Source organism: Cucurbita moschata, unplaced genomic scaffold (assembly GCF_002738365.1).
Source record: "Cucurbita moschata cultivar Rifu unplaced genomic scaffold, Cmos_1.0 Cmo_Scf00048, whole genome shotgun sequence".
NCBI lineage: Eukaryota > Viridiplantae > Streptophyta > Magnoliopsida > Cucurbitales > Cucurbitaceae > Cucurbita > Cucurbita moschata.
The window spans coordinates 1,129,356-1,155,257 of NW_019268564.1; the positions used below are offsets into that span (position 1 = coordinate 1,129,356).

A 25,902-nucleotide genomic window follows, 5' to 3' on the forward strand; every position below is an offset into this window, starting at 1 on the left:
ATCCAACACCAAATGTTGCACTAAAACACAATAATGAGATCAAGGTGTAGAACACAAGCCAAAGGGGGCAAAAGAAAGAAATTAGATTCGATTTTTTCGCTCGAAATTCTTGTTTAGACTAGGAATAGAGAAAACACTCCTCCGTGAGCTGAATCAAGATATGAATGTCAAGTGTCACAATCACACTCTTGAAGTAACAGGACTAACAAACAAGTCAGCCGTGAGGCTATAGACAAGCATAATCGTGACACCAATGACGTTATCCCTATCCCTGTTTCCGTTGCCACCTTGGTCTTTGTTCTTACCAGTTTACGTTTTTTTAATTTTTAACGGAAGATTGAAGCAAAAGAGAAGGGTTGAAATGGGGAGTGTGTGAAAATGGAGGGCGAAGAACAAAAGAAGAAGAAAAAAGGGAGTTTGTTTTGTGGGTGTCTCCCAAAATGGAATCAACATGTTTTTGTTCTTACAATTTAGGGTTTTAAATTTTGTTATAAAAAACTAAGGGCACGTGAGAAAAGTGAAAATGGTTGGTGCTTTGAAGAGACCACACCCCTTTGCTTTCTAATCATGTGGTCTACTTTCTTATTATTTCCCTTTTTCTCTCTCCTTTTACACTCCCTTTTGTCTCCCTCTCTCTCCTCGATATTAAATTTAGGTTAAATTATATCGACCCGAGATCTCACAATCTACTCTCTTAGGGGTCCAACGTCTTCCGTGCAGAACACTTAAGGTCTGGCTCTGGTATCATTTATAATAGTTCAAGCTCACTGCTAGCAAACATTGTCTACTTTGGGGCCCAACGTCTTCCGTGCAGAACACCTAAGGTTTGGCTCTGATATCATTTGTAACAATCCAAGCTCACTGCTAGCAAACATTGTCTGCTTTGACCCATTATGTATCATCATCAGTTTCACGGTTTTAAAACTCTTCTGTTAATAAGAGGTTCCTACACCCTTGTAAGGAATGCTTTGTTTCCCTCTCCAACCGATGTGAGATCTCACAATACATCCACCTTGGGGGCCAGCGTCCTCACTGGCACATCGCATGGTGTTTGATTCTGATACCATTTGTAACATCTCAAACCCACCGTTAGCAGATATTGTTCTTTTTGGACTTTCTCTTCCGAGCTTTCTCTCAGAAGTTTTCACACCCTTATAAGGAATGTTTCGTTCCCCTCTCCAACCGATGTGGGATCTCACAATTTCGGAGCTTAATTTCAATTATCATTCATTTCAACTCAAAAGATATCGTGAACGTCATATCACAGATCAAATTTTTATACATCGAGGACATTATATGTTTTTTCAATTTTACACACATTACCGGTCGTGTCAAATTTGAAAATTTGTTTGGAATATTTTATATAAATTAACGTGTTTAAAATTTAAATAAAATTTTAATCAATTAAGCCTCCTAAGTGAAATAAAAAAAATAAAATTGTGGCATTCTAGTAATTAGGAGCAATAATCAAGGTTAATTTTTAAAAAATAGGGTAATCTGACATAGAGCCACTCGTGCGAAAAAAACCCACTAATGCTAATTATTTACCCCCTCCCTATTTTTTTTTATCTTTTTTTACTATTTTATGCCCCTTATCTTTTACTAAATTACATTTAGGGGCCTCAAAATTTGTTAAATTCCTCCAATACCCTCATTTTTTTTTTTTTTGTTCGATTCTAAGACGTTTCGACTAAAAAGAAGAAAGAACACCAATTGTTTCCTTTTCGAGTTCAACTACTGATCGATCGATTTCTATCATTTTAAATGCTAATTTTGTTGTTTTTTAACCATAACACGACTAGTAAAAATTCGACCTTTTACTTTTTTTTTTTTTTTCATAGTTTAACAAATGTAAGAGGGAAAGATCAAAACTTTATTCTTATAAGAGATAATAAGAGTCTTATTTACTTATCTATGATCGGTGAGTATCGACTCTTGAAATGATGATGAATATCTTAATCTAATGTAAGAGGGAAAGATCGAAACTTTATCTATGATCGATTAACATCGACATTTGAAATGATAATTAATATCTTAACGTGGAAGATGGATAACAAAAGTTTTTGGAATATTGAGATTAATTTATTACAAGGGTCACCAAAATTCCTCTCGAAGTTCAAACACACAGGCTTTTCCCACATTTGCAGAGCCCACATGGTGCCTTTTTGTAGTGTATAAATGGTCACACTCTTCTATTACTTCCCCTTCACTCCCTTCTCACATTCCCTGTAATAAGCACAGATTCCACTGAAAATGGCCACAACAACCGATAAAGCGGTGGTGGAGACAGTTATTGCCGGAAATTATGTCGAAATGGAGGCCGACGGCAACCCCAACACCGTCAAATCCAAGCTCTCCAAGCTCTTCTGGCATGGCGGCTCTGTTTATGACGCCTGGTTTAGCTGTGCTTCAAATCAGGTATACCCCATTTGGATTTTGACCTTACTAGCCATTGATTTGGCCCTCATTGATTTCTGGGGTTTGATCATTTTGGCTCCTTAGGTTGCTCAAGTTCTGCTTACTCTGCCCTACTCGTTTTCCCAACTGGGAATGCTGTCTGGAGTTCTGTTTCAGCTCTTTTATGGCTTGCTTGGTAGCTGGACTGCCTATTTGATTAGTGTACTCTATGTTGAATATAGAACTAGAAAAGAAAGGGAAAAAGTTGATTTCAGAAACCATGTCATTCAGGTTCATAAACTCATCTTTTTGTCTTGTAATCAACCCATTTTGGAGCCTTGATTTCATGGGATTCTTCCTGTTTTTGTGTTCTTCCAGTGGTTTGAAGTTCTTGATGGGTTGCTTGGAAAGCATTGGAGGAATGTGGGTTTGGCTTTTAATTGCACTTTTCTTCTGTTTGGATCTGTCATTCAGCTAATAGCTTGTGCAAGGTAGTGTGTTCATGCCATCCATCTTGTTCTAGTTCTTGTTTGATGATGTTTTTTGAGTCTTTTAATGTTGTTTTGTAGTAATATCTATTATATAAACGACAACCTAGACAAGAGGACTTGGACATATATCTTTGGAGCTTGCTGTGCCACCACTGTGTTCATTCCTTCCTTTAGAAACTACAGAATTTGGTCTTTTCTTGGTCTTTTGATGACTACTTACACTGCTTGGTACCTTACCATTGCCTCCATTCTTCATGGACAGGTATCAGACATTCCCATAGACAGCATTTTGTGAAAAAAACATGGGGTTTGTGTGGTTTGATGTTTGGTGATTTGGTTTTTGTAGGTGGAGGGAGTTAAGCACTCTGGTCCAACTAAGTTGGTGCTTTACTTCACTGGGGCTACGAACATTCTTTACACCTTTGGTGGACATGCTGTTACTGTGTAAGATAATCTTAAAAGCTTTTGATGTTGTTAATGTTTTTTTGTTGTTGGTTTTGTTGCTGTCTTCATGTTGCTTATGTTTGTTTGTTGGGCGTTTGAAAATGTCAAAAACTTCATTGTTTGTTTGTTGTCATCTATGAGAGATCTCTTGGGACTTTTTGGTTGGTGCTGCCATTTTAAGTTTCTCTATACACCCTAGTAGTTGTGATGAGAACGGAGAACGAAACATTCCTGGTAAGAGTGTAGAAACCTGTCCCTTGTAGACGCGTTTTAAAATTGTGAGGCTGACGGCGATATGTAACGGGCCGAAGCGGACGATATCTATTAGCGGTGGGCTTGAGCTGTTATAAATGGTATCAGAGCCAGACATTGGGCGGTGTGTCAGTGAGGACACAGGCCCTTACAGGGTGGATTGTGAGATCCCACATTGGTTGGTGAGGGTAAACTGGCCTTTAAAGGGGTGGATTGTGAAATCCTACATCGGTTGGAGATGGTAACAAACATTCCTTATAAGGGTGTGGAATCTCTTGGTAGACACGTTTTAAAACTCTGAAGCTAACAACAATACGTAACGGGCCGAAGCGGACAATATCTACAAATGTTATCAGAGCCAGACACCAGGTAGTGTGTCGTTGGCCCTTAAGGGGGTGGATTGTGAGATCCCACATCGGTTAGAGAATAGAATGAAACATTCCTTGTAAGGGTGTGGAAACCTCTCCCTAGTAGAGGTGTAACCGGCCGAAGAGGACAATATCTGTTAGCTGTTTATGTGTACGGTTGCACCACACTTTTGTCAACTGAGTTGTCCTTATCAGCTGAGAGAGAGAGCAGAAAAGATATCCTCTTTTCTTGGGGAAAATCCCTTTGTTCTTTCTTCTGTTTAACAATAGACATTGAAAGTGAAGTCTCCATTTCATTCTCTTTTATCATAGAGAATCATCTGAAAAAGTAAGAGGGAGAAACTCAGAGAGCCTCCATACCTTACTGTTATTCTCCACTACCCCAAACAAGCTCCAACCTTTATGAACTGGATCATCAAACAAAGCTTAAAAACTCTAATTTGTTAATAAAAGCTGTTTGGTTGGTGGGAAAATGTAGGGAAATCATGCACGCAATGTGGAAGCCACAGAAATTCAAGGCAATCTACTTGGTAGCAACAGTGTATGTCCTAACACTGACACTCCCATCAGCAGCCGCCGTGTATTGGGCATTCGGAGACATGCTTCTTAATCACTCCAACGCCTTCTCCCTCCTCCCAAGATCGCCGCTCAGAGACATGGCTGTCATCTTGATGCTCATCCACCAGGCAACCATCGCCGCCATGTCCTTCACTTTGTAGATCTATTGATATTGATCTTAACAGTGCGTTTGTTTGTAATTGTTGCAGTTCATCACGTTTGGATTTGCTTGCACTCCGCTCTACTTTGTGTGGGAGAAAGCCATTGGAATGCACGAATGTAAGAGCTTGTGCAAAAGGGCAGCTGCGAGATTGCCTGTGGTCATTCCTATCTGGTTTTTGGCTATAATCTTCCCTTTCTTTGGTCCTATTAACTCCACCGTTGGATCTCTCCTTGTTAGCTTCACAGTTTACATCATCCCTGCTTTAGCTCACATGTTCACCTTCCGATCGTCTGCTTCCCGTGAGGTATGCTGCACTGGAATGTTACTCTCTCACGCTGTCTGTGTTGATTTTTGTAACGCGTGGTCTTAGTCTAGCAGACAAGACAGCGGCTCGTTCTCCTATGTATTTGTCTTGGTATTGGTTTTCGATCAAATTAGTTGTTTAGTGTTCATAATACGATGAGGGTGCAAAGAAGAGGCACGAGATTCGTTGTTCTTTTCTCCTTTGCCATATGCATGCCATGCGACAGAGTATCTGTCCGTACCTCTGTTTTTTTGACAGTCCAACTGCTGAGTTTGATTGCTGTTTTAGATCATCTTGGGTTTTGTTGTGTTTTGCAGAATGCAGTGGAGCAACCTCCAAGGTTCACCGGAAGATGGGTCGGAGCCTACGTGATCAACGCATTCGTGGTCGGTTGGGTATTGGTCGTTGGGTTCGGATTCGGAGGGTGGGCTAGTGTGACCAACTTCATACATCAAATTGACACATTCGGGCTTTTCACCAAGTGTTACCAATGCGCTCTCCCACCATCATCGACAGTAAACGCCACGGCACCGCCACCGCAGCACCACCACCATCCCGGTGCCCATTAATGATTGAAGGGAGCAGAATCATGAAATTGTTGAGGTTAAGGAAAGGATGATTGGGATGTGTTTTCTTTGCTCGTACTGCAGCTTTTGGTTTGATTAGAAAAGAGGGGGAAATTCAGAGTTGGCGAATGTCGCTCTTTTTCATCCAAAATAGTACCATTTTCCTTATCATTCTGTCTCTTTACTTTGGCGTTGGGGCCTCCTCTCACTTTATGGTACCTAAAAGAGGAAGCCTCAGAAATTTTTGCACTCAATCACTAACTTAAACATGATTTTCTCTCAAGAATCACAAAAAACTCAAAAGGGTTCTTAGAATTCACCATTGAAAACCATCAGATCAAAGTAAAAAAGGCAAAGAGATTGAGAATGAGTGGCTACTATAGAACAAACCACTGAAAAAACTTGCTCTGTTTTACTCTGTTCTGCTCTGTTCTACAGAGGCGCTTGTTGTTCTTGAAGAACAAGAAGCAATTTCTTGATTCTCAATACCATTATGAGTATCCATTCATCACATTCATAATCAAAAGTGATATCAACACTGTAAGATGTTGATATCAACAAAAGAGAAAGCACTTTATTTCTTTCCAGCCTGCATATTTCCCTTTACAAGTGGGCAATAATTGCGAAGGAAAAAGGGAACGAGAATTAATATGAAGAAAACATGATGAGAGATAGAACAGAACATTGATTCATTGAAAACCAGGAGGCATTGTATAAGAAATAGTTGTATCAACAGTTAAAGAAACAGAGAGAATCAAGGAAGAATCTCTTGTTCGAAGGATCGCTGAAACAAACATCATGATATCACATGATCGTCGTCATCTTCATATCATTAACACCCAAAAGACAATAAACAGAAACTAAACTGATCGAAATCCATGTGAAAGAAAGGAAGAAACTACTCAAATCCTGTTAAAAAGATGACCTACAGATCCCAGTAAGAGTAGATCGGAACTGGGATGAACGGTGAAGATTGAAAACCGAACAAAACACCCCCAGATTCAAGCAATCAAACAAGCGCGATCATCAACGCCCACTGCTGGGACACTCTCTAGCAAAATGCCCAGATTCGCCGCAGCTATAGCAGTTTCCACCGCCACCGCCACCGCCACCGCTGTACCTATCTCCACCGCCTTGAGATCCACTCTGGTAGCAGTCTCTAGCCATATGCCCAGCCTCACCACACTTAAAACAAGCACCACCACCACCACCACCACCGCTACCATAACCCCCACCATACCCACCGCCTCCACTACCACCGTATGAACCTCGCCCACCACCGCCGCTACCTCCATTAAACCCATACCCACCACGTCTCCCTCTTCCACCTCCCCCGCCTCCATACCCACCACCTCCACCACCGCCGTACGAACCACCTCCGCCGCCGCCTCCACCGCGACTGCCCTGCACAGATGATTCTCCAGGGCCAGTGACATCCACGGCCTTCGATCGTCCATCAGCCTCCGCCTCGATCTGAAACTCGACATCCTCGCCGACGCCGAGACTTCGGAAACCCTCGGATCTAATCGAGGACTGATGAACGAAAAGATCTTCACCTCCCTCGTTGGGAGAGATGAAGCCATAGCCCTTCTGGTCACTGAACCACTTCACTTTTCCACTAACCCTTTCCCCCATTTCTCGATTTCTTCCTCACAACCCAACAACTGAAAAACCCTAATCTCCACTTTCTTTTCTCTCTCTAGTTTCTCGCTCTATAAGAGAAATGGGGTTTATATATATATCTATATATATATATATATATATATATAAAAGAAAAGAGAAACGTACTTTGTGAATCGAAAAGCTTGGAAACGGGAAGAGCGCCCCGTCATCCGTAAACGACGCTTTTTCCATTTGTGATTTTGTGGGGTCACGTTATTCCATGCTGACCGTCCGATTCTCTTCTACGCCGGGAAGTTTCCGACGAGATCTAACGACCAGGGCTCTTCCTCTCCTCTGCGTTAGATTGGAGCATTTCGCCGTGCGATTTGCGACGGAAATTTAACGGCTAAGGGTAATTTCGGGAATTCACTCCTAAAATATCTTCTTTGCCGTTTTTTATCCATATTTTCTAATTTTTTATTTATTCATTATTTTTATTTGGAAATAAATTACATGACTTTTTCCTCTACACCAAAATTAAAAAATAAACGCAGAACTAAATCAATTATATATATATATAATGTGTTTAGTTGGAATAACGACAAAATTATATGTTGTTAAATTTATGATTAATTATAAATTTTTGTTTTATCCATTATGCATTCACTAAAAAGGTAATGGTGCCAAATTTATAACATACTCAAATATGGAAACAAATCAAAATAAGCTCGGTTTTTGGTAGTAGCTGCGACCAATAGCCATCAGTTGTCGGCTCATTGGTAAGGCGAGAGCTCCAAGGCCGGTTTCTAGTAGCACACCCCACACATAAGTATCACCTGACCTAAAGGCGGATAAAAGCTACATGCCCAAAACCTTCGAACCTTCTTTTTAAATTGGGTGTTCGGAGTACCTCATCTTCTCATTGTATCGTTGCTCATTACCGTTAGGTATGAGTGTTTGACCTTTATTTCTTCACGCCCATTGGACTAAACTTCGAAAGAATGAGGAGAGTAAGGTAAGAAGAAGAAAAGTTAATTCGACTGAACTCCTTCACCTATTAGTAAAGTAGTTTTGCATGTCTCCTTTACAAGCTCGTATGTAAAAGAGCTAAAAGAAGCTATGTACCTTAACCATATTAAACTTCAAAAGAGGATTCGAGTAAGTCATCATTAGTCTCGGTGGCGATACGTAACGAGTTAAAGAGGATAATATCAACTAGCAGTGGGCTTAGACTGTTTCAAATGGTATTAGAGCTAGACATTGAGCGAGGTGCTAGCGAGGACGCTGGCCCCTAAAAAGGTAGATTGTGAGATCTCATATCGGTTGGAGAAGGGAGCGAAACATTCCTTATAAGAGTGTGGAGACTTCTTCTTAACAAACCATTTTAAAACCATAAGGCTGATAGCAATACGTAATGAGCCAAAATGGACAATATCTACTAGTTGTGGGATTGGACTGTTACTAATAATGAAAGTAAGATAAAAGAATTTGGAATATCTATTGGGCTTCAATCCTAATTTCCCCCGTGACCATGATGAACTAGAGAAAATAGCAATTGAGTTTGAAGAGAATGATTCGGAGTTTTATAGAGTGGAACTGTGCAGTACCAGACACGAGATGTAATAGTCCAAGTTCGCCATTAGTAGATATTGCATGTTTCGACCCATTACGTATAATTGTTAGCTTCACGGTTTTAAAACACGTCTACTAGGAATAGGAATAGGTTTTCACATCCTTAGAAGGAATGTTTTGTTCCTCTCTCCAATCGATGTGGGATCTCACAATCGACAAACCTCTCCCTAGTAGACACGTTTTAAAACCGTGAGGCTGACGACGATACATAACAGGCCAAAACGGACAATATCTACTAGCGGTGGGTTTGAACTGTTACAAACGATATTAGAGCTAGACATATGACATGCATATAGTAACAGTTCGGTCTTATGCCAGAAGTAGAGACGTTACACCAACATTATCATAAAAACTCGTAAATTTCTAACCCTAAACCCTAAATGTTGTTGTTTTTAATAACTTTTGAGGCATTAAATATTTTTTTTTTTTTTTTTAAGATAGATGAATTATTGATTTACCAATTACATTATTGGGATAGAAAAACATGTGACATTGATGTGTTTGCAAGCATATTACCAAAAATGTGTCATGTTACCAATTTCTTATGAATTTGCTTTCTCCTTGTCTTGTTTTGGCTATCCACATTTGCCCTAAACCCCTTTTATTATTCCTTTTGACGGGAAATTACTCACGGTTGGCGTGTAAGTATGAGGCATTAGTGATTCTCGAGTACATATAGAGTTGATTAGAGTTATCCTGTAATATCAGTATGAGATCCCACGTCGGTTGGAGAAAGAAATGAAGCATTCTTTATAAGGATGTAGAAACCTCTCCCTAACATACGTGTTTTAAAAACTTTGAGGGGAAACTCGAATGAGAAAATCAAAAGAGGACAATATATTGCTAATGGTGGGCTTGGACTGTTACAAATGGTATCAGAGCCAAACACTGGGTGATATGCTAGCGAGGAGACTGAGTCCCGAAAGGGGATGAACACGAGGCGGTGTGCCAGCAAGGACGCTGGGCTCCGAGGGGGGTGGATTGTGAGATTCCATATTGGTTGGGTAGGAGAACAAAGCCTTCTTTACAAGGGTATGGAAACCTCTTCCTAGTAGACGCGTTTTAGAAACCTTGAGGAAAAGCCCGAAAAGGAAAGCTCAAAGATGACCATATTTGCTAGTGGTGGGCTTGGGTTGTTACAAATGGTATCAGAGTCAAACATCGGGTGGGTGTGCTAGTGAGGACGCTGAGTCCTGAAGGGGGGTGGACACCAGACAGTGTGCTAGCGAGGACGCTGGTCTCGGGGGTGGATTGTGAGATCCCACATCGATTGTAAAAAAAACTGAAGTATTGTTTAAAAGGGTGTGGAAACCTCTCTATAGCAAATGCATTTAAAAACATTGAGGGGAGGCCCGACAGTGAACTTAGGCTGTTACAATCAAGAGTTAGCCCTAATATTAATAAGATGTATCTTTTTTTTTTTTATAGTAACTCAACAAAGTTAAACATGTGTTACTAGCTTAGAACAATTCTATGTTGGGTGACCTGCTATGATGAAAAAACAAAAAACGTGCACAACTACATCAAAAACCTCTATTCCTGAAGTAAACTCTAGTCGCTCTCGCTCCGCTCATATACTATTCGAAACCACCATCTTCAACTCATCTCGGGATCCGGTGTTTTTCGAGAAAATGTCTGATCCATTAATATCATGATTGGGTCGCCGAGGCCAAATCTAGAGTGATTATGCATGTGAGTAAAAACAAAACATGCTAGAAAAACTCGTATCGATGTACGAGGATAATTTTTAATTTAAAAAAAAAGTTTTAATATTTGAAGACAAAAAAAAATTTATTATCTTAATTAAATAAAAGAATAAATTTTTCAAGTCAAATGTTTACTTTCCAATAAGAAATACCTTTGAAATGTCTTTTTCCAAATCTATTTACAAAAATAATAATAAAATTTCAGCCACGTGAAACACCCGTGGCCCTCGAACGCATCAACCATCACCGTTCAATTCGCCCACCAACAATCCACGAGCGTTCCAGATTCAGTCCACATCATATCCACGTCATCAAGATTTGCGATTTAATCCTCCCTCTCCAACCGTCGGATGAAAAGGCTGAGATGAAATGCGAGCGGTCGATCAAAGTCTTATCTCTAATTTCTTCGTATTTTCATGTAGTGAGGTAGATAAGCAATACAGAGAAGAAAGAGTAAGAAATTTGAAAGAAAATTTTCTTCCTCTTTTTCTTAATAATCTTGAACAATCACAGACTTCCTTTCTCTCTCAACTTTTTCTCTACCTAAAAGCTCTCTCTCTCTTGCCCACCTTCTTAATCCGGTGAGTTTCTGATTCTTTTACTGAATGCAACTATTTGATGTTCGTTTGTTTTCTTTTGGATTCTTTCTGCTTTTGTTTTGATCCATGTGAAATCCTGTTCTAAACATTGTTACTCAATGAGGATCTAATGGCTATGGGATAGTATTTGAATTAGCAGGACGTGGGTTGGGCGTTAAAATGTGATTAACTGTTCATTTCTGGATTTGGGCACTAGGGTTTTCGATTTTAAAGCTTTTTGAATTCTGGGTTTGTGTTGATTTTGCCATTTTGTGCTTGTTTGGATCATTGTTGTTTTTGGTTTGATTTGGGTTTTGGTGTGTGTAGAACTTTGTGGCTGAGGTTTTAGATTTGTGATGGAAAATGGGGTTGAGATTGTTGATGCTTTGCACCATGGAGAGACTAAATTTGTGGAAGATGGTGTAGATGAAAGAGTTGTAGTTGGTTCTTGTGAATCTAAGGTTACTGAAAAGGAAGATGGGAAAGAGCATTTGATAGAGCAGAGTTCAAAATATGGTTCTGTGAATGGAGATGTTGCTGAAGAAGAAGTCTATGGTTTTGAATCTGGATTAGTTTCTGATCATTTTAATGGTGCCCGCGATGAAGAGAAGTTTGAAGAGGCGATACAGGCTTCTCGTGGAGTGAATGAAAACACGGCGGTGGAGAAAGATGTGATTTCGGGAAAGGAGAAGGAGGACTTGGGTGGTAATTTGGTTGACAATGTAGCTGTGGCTACTAATGTTGATGAGAGAGGAATTGAAGAGGAAGTAGTGAGTTCGGATTTGAATGAGTCGAATTTTAGTAGAGATGATTCGGGAAAGGAAACATTGGAGAACGGTGCTAGTCCAGAGGTTGGAGTGTTGAAGGGTGAGGATCGGGATGATTCGACATTTGGTTCTATGAGTATGAAGTCTGAAAAGGAAGACAACTTGGTGAATAAGACTGCTGATATGGTAGAGGGGACGAAGCTGGATTCTACTAGCGAGATTCGAACTGAAAATGGCAATGGTGTGGAATTGAAGAAGAAGAGCTTAGGTATGGAGTCGACAGACCATGATGAGAAGACCGACGAGCCGTTAAATGCACCTGCTGTCCTTGATTTGGACTATCAAGATAATATGAATGGTGAGCTAAAGGATGATTCTCCTAATGCAGATCTAGAACTGCCGGGCCATGGGAATGAAGAAATGAATAAGGCTTCAGCTGGTATCGATCTTAACGAGGATAATAACGATGAAGAAAGCTCTTCGACGTGCATGACTACCACGAATCAGGATCACAGGATTGAGGAAGTGAAAGATGCTTCTACTGGGAAAGACTCAGACGAGCAGTCTGCAGAATCTCGTGAATTGAATGGTACTACTTCTGTCAATGAACATAAACCTGTGGGTGAAATTAGAATTTCGATGGAGACGGTTAAGGATATCTCGGCCTCTGAGAAGATAGCTGATGAGAAAATTGAGGAGATACAGGGTGGTGAAAGTGATGTGACTGTGAAGGAAAGCATTATGTCTGGACGTCAGCGTCCTGCTGATAGTTCCAATACTGGCCCCGACATTGGAGGGGTCGAAAAGACAGAGAGGAAAGATAAGGTTGGGCAGGACAAAACTCAAGTGAACAGGAACCCAGAAATTCAGCCTGCATCAATCATTGCTTCATCATCTGGAAAGTCTACAAATCCCTCTCCTCCAGCCCGTCCAGCTGGTCTTGGGCGTGCTGCTCCATTATTGGAACCTACCCCTCGGGTGGTGCAGCCGCCTCGAGTTAATGGTACTGTATCTCATGTTCAAATGCAACAAATTGATGATCATGTTAATGGGAATGCCGAGGAAAATGATGATACTCGTGAGCAACTCCAGATGATAAGAGTGAAATTCTTGCGTCTTGCACACAGGCTTGGGCAAACTCCGCACAATGTTGTTGTGGCACAAGTTCTATACCGTCTTGGATTAGCTGAGCAACTTCGAGGAAGAAATGGTGGTCGGGTTGGCGCCTTTAGCTTTGACCGTGCTAGTGCCATGGCAGAGCAGCTGGAGGCAGCTGGGCAGGAACCACTTGATTTCACTTGTACGATCATGGTTCTTGGAAAGACGGGCGTGGGTAAAAGCGCTACCATCAACTCCATATTCGATGAAGTTAAATTCAGTACTGATGCTTTTCAAATGGGCACAAAAAAGGTTCAAGATGTGTTGGGAACTGTGCAGGGGATCAAAGTGCGAGTCATCGACACTCCTGGCCTTCTTTCTTCTTGGTCAGACCAGCGCCAAAACGAGAAGATCCTTCTTTCTGTTAAGCGCTTTATAAAGAAGACGCCTCCAGATATTGTTTTGTACCTTGATCGGTTGGACATGCAATGCCGGGATTCGAGTGACATGCCTCTCTTGCGTACAATTACTGAAATATTTGGACCTTCAATATGGTTCAATGCAATTGTGGTTCTTACTCATGCAGCATCTGCTCCACCTGATGGTCCAAATGGTACTGCTTCTAGTTATGATATGTTCGTCACGCAGCGATCTCATGTTGTACAGCAAGCTATACGCCAGGCTGCAGGCGATATGCGCCTTATGAATCCGGTCTCGTTAGTGGAGAATCACTCTGCTTGCAGAACAAACAGAGCTGGGCAAAGGGTATTGCCAAATGGTCAGGTTTGGAAACCTCATCTGTTATTGCTCTCGTTTGCATCCAAGATTCTGGCCGAAGCTAACACTCTTTTGAAGTTGCAAGATAGTCCTCCCGGAAGGCAATTTGCTCCTCGGTCGAAGTCACCTCCTTTACCGTTCCTTCTCTCCTCCCTTCTTCAATCCAGACCTCAAGTGAAACTGCCAGAAGAACAGTTTGCTGATGATGATGGTCTTGAGGATGACCTTGATGAATCGTCAGATTCCGAAAATGAATCTGAATATGATGAATTGCCACCTTTTAAACGATTAACGAACGCACAGATGGCAAAGCTCTCCAAAGAACAGAAAAATGCCTACTTTGACGAGTTGGAATACAGGGAAAAACTTTTTATGAAGAAGCAACTGAAAGAAGAGAAAATGAGAAGGAAGATCATGAAGAAAATGGCTGCAGAGGCAAAACGTCAACCCAGCGACTATAGTGAAAACGTAGAAGAAGATAGCGGTGCTGCGGCATCCGTTCCAGTTCCCATGCCCGATTTGGCATTACCTGCTTCCTTTGATTCTGATAATCCCACTCATCGGTATCGTTATCTTGATTCCTCTAACCAGTGGCTAATTAGGCCCGTACTCGAAACACATGGATGGGATCACGATGTTGGTTATGAAGGCATAAACGCAGAGAAGTTGTTTGTCGTAAAAGACGCAATACCCATCTCTTTTAGTGGTCAAGTTACAAAGGATAAGAAGGATGCAAATGTTCAAATAGAGATGAACAGTTCAATAAAGCATGGGGAAACTAAATCATCCTCCATTGGTTTTGATATGCAAACTGTTGGGAAGGATTTGGCCTATACGCTACGAGGTGAGACGACGTTCATTAATTTTAGGAAGAACAAAGCAATTGCTGGTCTATCAATTGCTGTATTAGGCGACGCCTTATCTGCAGGATTCAAAGTTGAGGACAAATTGATTGCTAATAAGCGATTTCGTTTAGTTGTGACCGGGGGTGCAATGACTGGCAGGGGAGATGTAGCTTATGGTGGCAGTCTGGAAGCTCAATTGAGAGATAAAGATTATCCTTTGGGTCGTTCACTTTCAACTCTCGGGCTTTCGGTCATGGATTGGCACGGAGATCTTGCTATCGGTTGCAACGTACAATCTCAAGTTCCTGTTGGACGATCTACAAACCTGATTACTCGTGTGAATTTGAATAACAGGGGAGCAGGGCAAGTCAGCTTTCGGTTAAACAGCTCCGAACAGCTTCAGATCGCTATTGTTGGTCTCCTTCCTCTACTCAGAAAGCTTCTGGGTAGTTATCAACAGTGGCAGTATGGACAATGATGGAATTTAGGTTACAGTTGCAGCTGAATTTTTGCAATATAGGTATAATAACGATGGCGATTGGACGTCTCATACCGGTTAGCTTCAAATGCAAGTGATTCTAAGCTTTGCTCCTTCCTTCTTTCCACCCCCACAAGCTTTCTTCTTCTTCTGTAGTGCTTTTAGGCATCGTTGTTAGATATCATATTTGGTAATTTTGTTCTCATTGAGCTGCTGATCATGTTGTGTTTCTTGTTAAATTAAGTTATGCTTTTATGCAAGATGTATTCCTTTTTTCCCTTGCAATCCTCTTACCGTCGTTCTATTTACTGTGCTCGTATCCAGCGTATACAAAGATGAAACGATGAAACCGATTAAACCCATGTCAACCCTTTTCTTATTTTTCATGCTTGAAGCTTTTATTACTGATGATGCATGTTTTTGAATATTTCCAAACTTTGCTCTTGCCATTTCCAATGATGATTCATTTTGATAAATCTAAAGATCGTTCGAGTCACTGTCCTCGTGTTTCAGGTTCTAGCCAGTGCCACACATTTTGGTGAATAGTCGTTGTCAATCTGGTCGGTTGTTCATGGAAGGTCCGAGTCATTTTCAGTGACCAGCTGAGGTACCAGCGGCCGGTGTGGCCTATGAAGATGATGGCAGCTGATCTGCTTTGTTTGATTCAGCTATAATCACAGGCATCTTCTCTTCTCTTTCCCTTTAGATTCATTATTATAAACTTCCATTAAGAATTGGCTGCGTACTACATGCCAATGCCTATACTGTTCATGAGTCCATAACTCTTTTAGCATGATGTTGTTGTCTGATCCTATGAACTTTTGTGCTTTGTTTAATCAGCTTTTTATATATGTGACATCCCATCTTGGTTGGGGAGGAGAACGAAACACCTTTTATAAGGGTGTGGAAACCTTTCCCTAGTAGACGCGTTTTAAAGCCTTGAGAGGAAGCCCGAAAGGGAAAACCCAAAAAGGACAATATACTGCTAACGGTGGGCTTGGACTCTTACAAATAGTATCAAAGCCAGACACCGGGGGATGTGACAGCGAGAAGGTTGTTCCCCAAAGGGGGTAGACACAAGGCGGTGTGCCAATAAGGACGCTGGGCCCTGAAGGGGGGTGGGGATTGTGATATCCCACATTGGTTGGGGAGGAGAACAAAACACCTTTATAAGGGTGTGGAAACCTTTCCCTAGCAGACGCATTTTAAAGCCTTGAGGGGAAGCCCAAAAGGGAAAGCCTAAAGAAGACAATATCTGCTAGCGGTGGACTTGGACTCTTACAAATGGTATTAGAGCTAGACACCGTGTGATGTGCAAGCTAGAAGGTTGTTCCCCGAAGGAGATAGACACAAGGCGGTGTGCCAGTAAGGACGTTGGGCCCCGAAGGGGGGTGGATTTAGTGGGGTCTCACATCGATTGGAGAAAAAAACGAATGACAGCGAGGACGTTGGGCCTTGAAGGGGGTGGATTATGATATCCCACATTGGTTGGGGAGGAGAACAAAACACCCTTTATAAGGGTGTAGAAACCTTTTCCTAGCAAACGCGTTTTAAAGTCTTGAGGGGATGCCTGATAAGGAAAGCCCAAAGAGGACAATATCTCTAGCGGTGGGCTTAGACCGTTACCGATTTATCCATTACCTACAAAAATAGGCCACAGATATTGGAACCAAGAAAAGCAAAATGGTCAAAAACAAGAGGAATAAAGAATGGAGTATTTTTGAAGCATTTTATATCAATGGACAATGGAGAAGCCAAAATGAATCTGATTTCTCTTCCAAAGAATATATACAAAATTTTAAATGCCCATCTAATTCCCTTGGCTCACTTCGAATATCTTCCTTCCATGTTGTGTAATTCTTTCCATTGTATATTTGATATACATTATAATATTCTGTGCGATACAGCTGGCCATGACTGACTCGTATTGATGATCTGACTCGTATTGATGATCGATATATTTAGAACTTAAGTTCTTGTTTGATAATGACCTCTGTGTCTTGAAAATTGTTCTTGTTTTCTCGTAATTTGAGCATGTGGTTATTTTTCTAGAAACTACATTGAAAAGGGGTATCTTGAGCGATTTTAATAATTGGGTCACACTGAAAAGTCTCACATTGGTTAGAAAAGGAAGAACTTGTGGTATATAAGTCAGAACAATTATCTTTGTTGGTGCGAGTCCTTTCATATGGAACTAAAAGGAAAGCAATGAAGGCTGAGGTCCAAACTTAAAATATCTGAACACTGTAGTGACCTGATGACTAAAAATGACTCGGGAAACGTGATTTCTTGCTAGAAAATATTCGAAAACGCTCATTTTTGTGAATCTAACTGTCAATGAGCCCTCATAGGAAAGGTTGTTGGTTCAAAGGTTGCTACTCGACTACACCCTATCGTCGATCACACCGAAGGAATTCCTCGGCATGAGAGAGAGAGACGACGATGGAGAGAGGGCGGGAGATGGTCCTAAATGTTTTTTTTTTCTTAAAATCCAAACCCTAATTTTGTGGTCAAAACTTTAATATTCTTTGGACCAAGCCAAAATTCCCAATTATCGTCGTTTGACCAAAATTTTCCACCGACTTCAATTCGACAAGCTCAATGAACTTAAATTAATGAAACTTGTATATAGAGGTTTGGACCAGAGTGAACATTATCATACCCATGTGAATTGGCAAAGACGACTTCCCTTATTCACAATCGATGTGGGATCTCACAATCCACTCCCTTGGAGTCCAGCGTCCTCGCTGGCACAACGTCCAGTGTCTAGCTTTGATAACCGAAGTATTTGTTATAACAACGTGAAAATCTCTCTCTAATAGACGCGTTTTAAACTTATAAGGTTGATAACGGTACGTAACGGGTCAAAGCGAACAATATCTACTAGCGGTCGTTTCGGTATCAAATTCACGCAAGATTCTTAATATATTAGCTTATATTATCATGTTTGGAAAGTATCTATTCTGTTCCCACTTTGAGAAGTCCAAAAGAACCTTTACCCTCCCTTTGTGGCCATTATATTAGAGCGTTTGGAGCCCTTTGCCGTGAGCAATAAACCAGTTTTGTTCTTCTTCTTCCTTCTTCATCCTTGGTTTTCTTCTGTACAATCAAAAGCTTAAAAGTTGCAACAATGGCGTCCAAGAGAATATTGAAGGAGCTTAAAGACTTGCAGAGAGACCCACCAACTTCTTGTAGTGCAGGTGAATTAGGGATACTTTATGATCACACCAAGTTTAATTTTTGTTTCTACTTTTCCTTTTATAACCTTTTCGTGTTAAATACTCGTAAGATTGAGCTTGGTTCATTCATGTTTGATATGGTAATCGTGAGATCCCGCATCGGTTAGAGAGGGGAACGAAGCATTCTTTATAAGAGTATGGAAACTTCTTCTTAGCAGACGTGTTTTAAAACTGTGAGGCTAATGACGATACGTTACGGGCTAAAGCGGACAATATTTGCTAGTGTTGGCCTCGGGCTGTTACAAATGGTATCAGAGCCCATCACTAGACGGTGTACCAGCGAGGACGCTGGACCTCCAATAGAGTGTTTTGTGAGATCCCACATCGGTTGGAGAGAGGAACGAAGTATTCCTTATAAGGGTGTGGAAACCTCTCTATAGCATACAAGCTTTAAAACTGTGAGGCTGACGACGATGCGTAACGATCCAAAGTGGACAATATCTGAATATAAGTTTAGTTTCATTCCATAATTATCTTGTTCTTGGTTTTTGAAAATTGGGTTTGATTTTCAGCAATTTCTTTACCATAACTTTTATTATTTTAAGGAAATTTTTGAATATCTAAGGATGTTCAAACGACTCGATGAACTTATTAGGGTTCGATTAGTTCAAATAAATGAAAACTTTATGCGTTAGGTTAGTTCATGGATTTGAGTTTATGCTCGTGTATTTTTCAGGTCCTGTAGCTGAGGACATGTTTCATTGGCAAGCAACTATTATTGGTCCAAATGACAGTCCCTACGCCGGTGGAGTTTTTCTCGTCTCCATTCATTTTCCTCCCGATTATCCTTTCAAGCCTCCTAAGGTTGCCTTTAGAACACGAGTGTTTCATCCAAACATAAACAGCAACGGCAACATATGCTTGGATATCCTCAAGGAACAATGGAGTCCCGCACTAACGATATCGAAAGTAAGTTCATTTCAACTTTAAATCTTCATACATGTAAACAAAGGAAAGATCGATCAAAACCCGTTTAGTTAAAGAGTTTCATGAGTCCACTTGTCGACCAGATGAACGCGTTAACAATTCGATTCGTATCGATACTCAAGAACGAAGGTTGAGTATACTAAAGATCTCGAATTTTACAGGTTTTGCTATCAATATGCTCACTATTAACCGATCCAAACCCAGATGATCCACTGGTTCCAGAGATTGCTCACATGTGCAAGACTGATAAAGTCAAATATGAATCCACCGCTAGGAGCTGGACCCACAAATATGCAATGGGTTAAATATTTAAACATGTTTATGTTTGATTCGAATTTCTGACCTTTCTATTTGTATTTGTTCCGTACTTTAATGATAATTATTATTGACATCATAAATATTCTAAATAACAAAAAAAAAAATGATTTTAAATCTTTTGTCTTTATTGGGATGTATACAAATTTGTATAAATGGTTCCGTAAATCTCGTAGAAATATGGGATCTCACAATTCATCTCTCTCCTACGGTTAGCATTCTCGCTGACACACCGCGTAGTGTTTGACTCTAATTTTATTTGTAATAGTTCAAGTTCATCGTTAGTAGATATTATCCGTTTTGGCCCGTTACCTATTGTCATTAGCCTCACAATTTAGGAAGAGGTTTCCATAGCCTTGTAAATATATTGTTTCTTGTCCAACCAAGGACCGGTTGTTTCTTTCTGTCCGTTTCTTTCTGTCCAAATTAGTACAACTAATCTCACATATAATTAGTACGGTTTGAAATTGACTCGAAAAATAGAGAAAAATGAATCAAACAGGTTCAAAGACTGGGATCTCACATAAAATTAGTACACTTGAAATTGACTCGAAAAATTGAGGTCAAATCGAAAAAGTCAAACTGTCATCTTCAACCCACTGTTAGTATCACGTTTTAAAAATACTCATGAACTTTCAAAAGTAACGTTAAAAAATTTTGAGATAATCTATGAGGTGTCAGTAGACGACATTCGTCCATATATTGACGACAAGAAATTTTTTTCATAAAAGTAAAGAGTGTTAATGCTACTTTTAAAATTTTGTCGGTATTTTTTAAACATAGTACCATCGGTAATGACATTTTTTAACTTTTTTAAAACGTTCAAGAGTACTAATAAAACTCTGTAAAGTTTAAGTGGATTTCTGAAACAACCTACTAACGGTTCCCATCCAAAATTAATAGTAAAAGTATTTTTTTTAAGATTTTTTTTTTGAAAGTTTAAGATATTATTTAATGGTCTTCTCGAGATAAAATAGAAAGTTTATGGGTACTTTTATTAATTTAGTCTAATAATGACGGTCTACATTCTTTTTTTTTTTAATTATTTTTTGAGGAAGGTAGTGTTATTTGTTCGAGCTGCCAAAACTAAGTTTTGTTATGTAACTATGTGGCTAATTCTTGTTACGTAAAAAGAAGGCGGTGCCTATTTAAGAATGTATGTTCTATAGAAGATTATCCTCAAACGAGTATCGTTTCTTAAGAACATCCCATCAAAACAAAAATTCAGTCGTATTTTTATTTTGTTCTTGGTTCTATGACTTGTTTCTTTGTCAAGTGCAGAGCATCACGTCAAGTGTCAAGGATTCATGACGATAATGGTAGCAAGAAGTCAAGAAAAACTCAACGAGATGATACTGTTGGTGACACACTGGAAGCAATAGGCAACAAGAGACGACGTCAACGACGAGTAGACAGTAAGGAGCAAAAGACGATGTCATTTACGCTACGACAACGAGGAGAGAGAAATGAGTTGGGTGGGTGGCTTGCAGCATGGTTAGAAGAGGCTGAAAGCCATACGGAAAAAGATGAAATAAAGGCCTTGGAGGAGGCCGCCATGAGCGAGCTAATGGGATGATTTTGTTTCGGGTTTGTCGGGTTCACTGATATTATTTACATTCTTTTTAAAAGTGATATTATGTACCTATACGTTTATTTATTTGAGAAATTACGTTCTAAGCACATAAAACGATACTTTTGAAAGGTTAACGAGTCAAATTAGGCACGTTTTTAATTGCTTAAGGTTCTAAAATAACGGTTAAAACATAGTTAAACTAGTTCAATGTTTAAATTACTAATCTTGAATGGCTTAGAAGTTAAAAGCACGACTTTAGTTTCTTATGATCCATAATATCTTTTAAGTAAGTTGATGAATAAAGGGTTTTAACTAGTCCGACACATAAAGTTTAGGGTTTAGCTATTTAGGCACGTTTTAACTAGCCCGACACATAAAGTTTTGGTCTTAAAAGGCTTAGGAGTAGGATCCTAAACACGCTTAGTTCCTTGAAGTACATTTGTTTTTTTTAAGGGTTCAAAATGTTTTCAATTCCGACGTTTGAACTAATTTGATATACAAAGTGTCCGTTTGAAGGGATTAGAAGCGGGTTAGGCTCGTTTAGTTCATTTGAGACATGTTTTTGGTTCATTGAGATCTCAAAATCTCCTAATCGGGTCCTAAAATCATAAAATTATTAGTATGGTTAAAATTAGCTCGAAAAACAGAGAAAATGAATCAAACTAGCTAGTCGGATCGAACTGGTCAAACCAGTTCAACAGAACTGTATCTTTAACCTTACAATGGATATGATATATCATTGTGGAGACTAGTGGTTCCTAACAATCGACGATGAGGCCACTAAAGAAGGCGTGGTTCTGTCGTTTTCTTTCCTCATCGCCAAAATTTCTATGTTTTTTTTATTATTATTATTTAAAAAAATTTGGATATTACAACCCGGAGTGATATTTTATCTTCTTTTTCTCGTTTTTTTTGTTAATTTTTTTGTTTTTTTAAACGATATAGTGTTACGTGTTATTCTTTTTTATTTTTTGAGGACGGATAATACAATTTGTTGCATCTACCAAAATGAAGTCTTGTTATGTTAACGTGTGGCTAATATTGTTACATAAACGAGAGGCTTGTAGCTATTTAAGAACGTGTGTTCCACATCAGATTTGTATCATTTCTTAAGAAGATTCAATTGAAACCGTATATCAAACAGAAACCAAATTGGTTTCGTTTAATTATTTTGTTCGTTGAATTCGTCAGTGTTCGTAGTTCTATGGCTTGTTTCTTTCTCAAGTGCAGAGGCTCACGTCAAGTGCCAAGGATTCAGAACGATGATGGTAGCAAAAAGCCAATGGAAACTCAACAAGATGATACCGTTGATGAGGCGCCTGTAGAAATAAGCAACCAGAGACAACGCCAACAACGAGTAGATAGTAAAGAGAGAAAGACGACGTCGTTGGGACGAGGAGGGAGAAGTGAATCGAGCGGGTGGCTTGCAGCATGGTTGGAAGAGGCGGAAGGTCACGGGGAGAAAGTTGAAATAAAGGCCTTGAAGGAGGCAGCCAAGAGGTGAAGGCTAAAGGGATGATTTTGGATGATTCTGTGAATTTCGTGTCCTAACTTTTAAAAGTTTCATAAATATACTTGAATTTTTTAATTATTTCGACAACCCAACCTAACCCGAAAACCGAGAATTGAGTTGTAAAAAAAGTTTGAGTTGCTTGATTTATCAACGGACACAACTCGAAATTTTAAATCGTTTAAAAAATATTCCGACCCAACTCAACTTTTTCGAGAATAATTGAAACTTTATGGCTTTTTAAAATAATTTTTTTATAAAAAAAAAATCTTAATATTTTGACGGTCCTGATTTGATTCGATCGCACCTGAGAAATCGGACGGGCCCACAAATGTCAGTTTATCGTAGTTTTAAAAGCAGCCAATAATTCCCTTAATGTTTACGAAATTACATTTCTGTCCTTCAAAAACCTGTAAATTTATCTTCAATGGCGTCCATTGAAGATTTCAGACACGATTTTCATTTTTTTTCCCTCTCTGTTCTTCCTTGTTCTTGTCTTTTCCAATTAGGTTTTCGTTTTTCATTTATCAAATGCTCTCTTTTCCCTTCGATTTCATGGTTTGATTTCTTTAGCGGTTTTATCTGGTAAGCATTGCCTCGTTTTCATGGCGCTTTTTTATTAATCCTGCGGCGGATTTTTAACAGACGCATTGATTGTTGTTCTTCGTTGATTTAGTTGACGATTTTATTGAAATTCTCTTAGAGGTAGATTTAGTATGTTCTTTTGCACGATTTTGTAATTAATTGTGCTGAAAGTTGAAATCTCATTTCCGTAATTCGATTCAGAAGCTTAATTATTGATTTAGAGTCCAGGAATCGGTAGCTGAGTATCAAATTTTTGAATTACTTGCTCTGGTTAGTATTACATTATTGGATAATGGACGACGGGGAGATTGATTTTTCGAATCAAGAAGTGTTTTCGAACCCTAATATGGCGATTCCAAGCAGTTGCTCAATGGATAGTTTCTTTGATGATCTTCTCAAAGACGTTCATACTTGTACTCATACTCATACTTGCATTCCACCGGGCCCTGATTACTCTCATACCCACACCTGTTTCCATGTCCACACTAAAATTCTCCCTGCCTCACCTGAAGAAGACAAGGTTGTTACTGATGATACTGCGGAATCGACTGAAAAGAAGTCAAAGAAACGCCCGTTGGGCAACCAGGAAGCTGTTCGTAAGTATCGTGAGAAGAAGAAGGCTAGGGCAGCCTCATTAGAGGATGAGGTTGTTAGATTGAGGGCTTTGAATCAGCATTTGATGAAGAGGTTGCAAGGGCAGGCAGCATTGGAGGCTGAGATTACTCGGCTCAAGTGTTTGCTTGTGGATATTAGGGGCAGAATTGAAGGGGAGATTGGTTCGTTTCCTTATCAGAAAACTGGTAATCCCAACCTGTCCAACACAAGCAACCCTGGTGCTTATGTGATGAACCCATGTAATATGCAGTGTGATGATCAGGTTTACTGCCTTCATCCTGAGGGTAATGGAAGTAGAAGTGGTGAAGGTGCTGTGATCAATGGACAGAGTTTTGGTGCTTGTGGATTCGAAAATCTTCAGTGTTTGGCGAATCATGACTCGGGATCAAAAGAGCTACTCGGGGACGGGATGGGGAATGCTGTTTCGAATGATACTTCTTCTGGAGTGACAAAGAGAAAAGGTGAAAACTGGGGCCTCCATTTTCTATGATGCTTCTCTAGAGTAATTAATTGGCTGAATTTGAGCTAACTTTGCTGATAATCCTTTCTTGTTTTTGTTTGTTATATGATACATGTTTCTCTTGATTCATTGTTTGGCTCACATGTTCATTGAAGCAGGTTTGAGTTTTGCAGCTCATTTTCTCTCTTGTTTTGTGTATTAACTTGTGGATGCAAAATATTATAGGCACATAACATTGAGGTCCTTAGTCGATTGCTCCGATCCATGTATGACTTCCTGGTTTGTCTGCCTTTTGTGATTTGATGTCTAAAAGTATAATATTCTAATTTTATTTCAGTAATAGGGATTGTTTGTGCGAGATATGTTGGTTAGAAAGTGGAACAAAGCATTTCTCATAAGGGTGTGGAAACTTCTCCCTAGTAGACGTGTTTTAAAAACTGTGAGGCTAATGGCAATACGTAACGGGTTAAAGCGGACAATATCTACTAGCGGTGGGGTTTGGGTTGTTACAAATGGTATCAGAGCCAGCATCGGGCGGTGTGCCAGCGAGGACGCTGAGCCTTCAAGGGGGATGGATTGTGAGATCCCACGTTGGTTAGAGATGGGAACAAAACATTTCCTAAAAGGGTGTAGAAACCTCTCTCTAGTAGACGCGTTTTAATAACCGTAAGGTTGACAGTAATACGTAATCTATCAAAGCGGACAATAGCTGCTAGTGATGGGCTCGGAGTGTTATAGTTTGTGATCGTACAAGCCCTTACAATCACAGGTGGAAAACATTTTTTCTGTATAAGAAACGTAAGATAGTGAAAGACATTAGTGTGCCTCACATGATATAGCAGTTTCTTGACAGCAATGTGTTTATTGGCCACTCTTTTGAAGAAACAGTGCCCAACTGTTTACCACATTCGATCGGGTGTTACTCGTGCTAAGATAATGTGACCTAATCTTTTTCACTTTTTTGATAGCAAAATAAAGTTCCTTATCTTGAATCTAGTGGGTAAGAGACCTATCCTAGTTTTTCCTGGATCATGAAAAGGAGATGTTTGCTTTATGAACTGGCCCTGGTTGAATAGTTATATAATCATATTGTTTTCCATTTTATTCTACTTTTGTTGGGACCTATGAAAATAACAGGTTTCTTTTGATATAAGTTGTAACTCTTTTGTTCTTTTGTTCTGTCATTCGCTTATGTCATTCGCTTATTAGGACGACGTAAAGAGACATGGACCTGATGAACTGATTAGTCTAGTCAGACATCAACGTCTTCATCCAGTCAATGCCTGCGGGGTGGTGCATACCTCGATCAATAAGTGTATTGTTGCGCAACTGCAACATTTGATTATCATCTTGTTATCGATCGCCTCTCGACCCATCTGAAATGGCGAAGCTTCTTCATATGGAACACTCCAGTTCCTATACGCGTCTTTGGATGTGGAGAAGCGAGATGGAATAGCTTAGCCAAGTTGTGTTAGTGAAAGTAGAGCAAATTTGACTGGCCCCAAATGGGGACTCGAACACCATTTCGACTCAGCCTTTTCTTTCTCTATGAAAACTAACAAAAGGCAGAGCACCCAACTGTATTGGTTTTGTTCTCTATTTGATTTCAGTTTCTAATGTGCATTCTGAGAATTATTTTCTTTAGAGGCAGC

At 39.8% G+C, this 25,902-nt stretch overlaps 5 protein-coding genes across 7 annotated transcripts; 4 read left to right on the forward strand and 1 right to left on the reverse strand.

Annotated features, from left to right (window-relative positions):
• Window positions 1-2,142: 2,142 nt before the first annotated feature.
• LOC111435200 (auxin transporter-like protein 5) lies at window positions 2,143-5,797 on the forward strand. The gene is made up of 8 exons (XM_023072576.1): window positions 2,143-2,418; window positions 2,503-2,688; window positions 2,776-2,888; window positions 2,967-3,150; window positions 3,235-3,332; window positions 4,431-4,638; window positions 4,720-4,977; window positions 5,295-5,797. The coding sequence occupies exons 1-8, from the start codon at window positions 2,254-2,256 to the stop codon at window positions 5,544-5,546; spliced, it is 1,464 nt and encodes a 487-aa protein (XP_022928344.1). The 5' UTR covers window positions 2,143-2,253; the 3' UTR covers window positions 5,547-5,797.
• A 412-nt stretch (window positions 5,798-6,209) lies between these two features.
• LOC111435206 (glycine-rich protein 2-like) lies at window positions 6,210-7,272 on the reverse strand. The gene has a single exon (XM_023072582.1). The coding sequence runs from the start codon at window positions 7,176-7,178 to the stop codon at window positions 6,570-6,572; it is 609 nt and encodes a 202-aa protein (XP_022928350.1). The 5' UTR covers window positions 7,179-7,272; the 3' UTR covers window positions 6,210-6,569.
• Window positions 7,273-10,926: 3,654 nt separating this feature from the next.
• Window positions 10,927-15,388, forward strand: LOC111435198 (translocase of chloroplast 120, chloroplastic-like). Its single transcript, XM_023072574.1, has 2 exons — window positions 10,927-11,064; window positions 11,389-15,388. Exon 2 carries the CDS (start codon window positions 11,418-11,420, stop codon window positions 15,024-15,026), a length of 3,609 nt encoding a protein of 1,202 aa, XP_022928342.1. The 5' UTR covers window positions 10,927-11,064; window positions 11,389-11,417; the 3' UTR covers window positions 15,027-15,388.
• A 2,660-nt stretch (window positions 15,389-18,048) lies between these two features.
• On the forward strand, window positions 18,049-19,594 carry LOC111435208 (ubiquitin-conjugating enzyme E2-17 kDa-like). Of its 2 annotated transcripts, XM_023072587.1 has the most exons (4): window positions 18,049-18,226; window positions 18,942-19,174; window positions 19,354-19,504; window positions 19,536-19,586. In XM_023072587.1, exons 1-3 carry the CDS (start codon window positions 18,157-18,159, stop codon window positions 19,495-19,497), a joined length of 447 nt encoding a protein of 148 aa, XP_022928355.1. In that variant the 5' UTR covers window positions 18,049-18,156; the 3' UTR covers window positions 19,498-19,504; window positions 19,536-19,586. The 2 variants fall into 2 exon arrangements, with proteins under 2 accessions (XP_022928355.1, XP_022928354.1); XM_023072586.1 differs by having other exon boundaries at window positions 19,354-19,594.
• Window positions 19,595-23,025: 3,431 nt separating this feature from the next.
• LOC111435203 (basic leucine zipper 23-like) lies at window positions 23,026-25,894 on the forward strand. Of its 2 annotated transcripts, none has more exons than XM_023072579.1 (2): window positions 23,026-24,251; window positions 24,588-24,676. In XM_023072579.1, the coding sequence occupies exons 1-2, from the start codon at window positions 23,468-23,470 to the stop codon at window positions 24,620-24,622; spliced, it is 819 nt and encodes a 272-aa protein (XP_022928347.1). In that variant the 5' UTR covers window positions 23,026-23,467; the 3' UTR covers window positions 24,623-24,676. The 2 variants fall into 2 exon arrangements, with proteins under 2 accessions (XP_022928347.1, XP_022928348.1); XM_023072580.1 differs by lacking the exon at window positions 24,588-24,676 and adding an exon at window positions 25,460-25,894 and having other exon boundaries at window positions 23,027-24,251.
• Window positions 25,895-25,902: the final 8 nt, after the last annotated feature.

Bases quoted from the DNA above. Each gene is read 5' to 3' on its own strand.
- LOC111435200 (XM_023072576.1), top strand. From the start codon at position 2,254: ATGGCCACAACAACCGATAAAGCGGTGGTGGAGACAGTTATTGCCGGA. The intron at 2,689-2,775 runs GTTCATAAACTC...GTGTTCTTCCAG, and splicing joins TCAGAAACCATGTCATTCAG to TGGTTTGAAGTTCTTGATGG. The intron at 4,978-5,294 runs GTATGCTGCACT...TGTGTTTTGCAG, and splicing joins GATCGTCTGCTTCCCGTGAG to AATGCAGTGGAGCAACCTCC.
- LOC111435206 (XM_023072582.1), bottom strand. From the start codon at position 7,178: ATGGGGGAAAGGGTTAGTGGAAAAGTGAAGTGGTTCAGTGACCAGAAG.
- LOC111435198 (XM_023072574.1), top strand. From the start codon at position 11,418: ATGGAAAATGGGGTTGAGATTGTTGATGCTTTGCACCATGGAGAGACT.
- LOC111435208 (XM_023072586.1), top strand. From the start codon at position 18,157: ATGGCGTCCAAGAGAATATTGAAGGAGCTTAAAGACTTGCAGAGAGAC. The intron at 18,227-18,941 runs GTGAATTAGGGA...TGTATTTTTCAG, and splicing joins ACCAACTTCTTGTAGTGCAG to GTCCTGTAGCTGAGGACATG. The intron at 19,175-19,353 runs GTAAGTTCATTT...CGAATTTTACAG, and splicing joins CCGCACTAACGATATCGAAA to GTTTTGCTATCAATATGCTC.
- LOC111435203 (XM_023072579.1), top strand. From the start codon at position 23,468: ATGGACGACGGGGAGATTGATTTTTCGAATCAAGAAGTGTTTTCGAAC. The intron at 24,252-24,587 runs GTGAAAACTGGG...ATTTTATTTCAG, and splicing joins TGGAGTGACAAAGAGAAAAG to TAATAGGGATTGTTTGTGCG.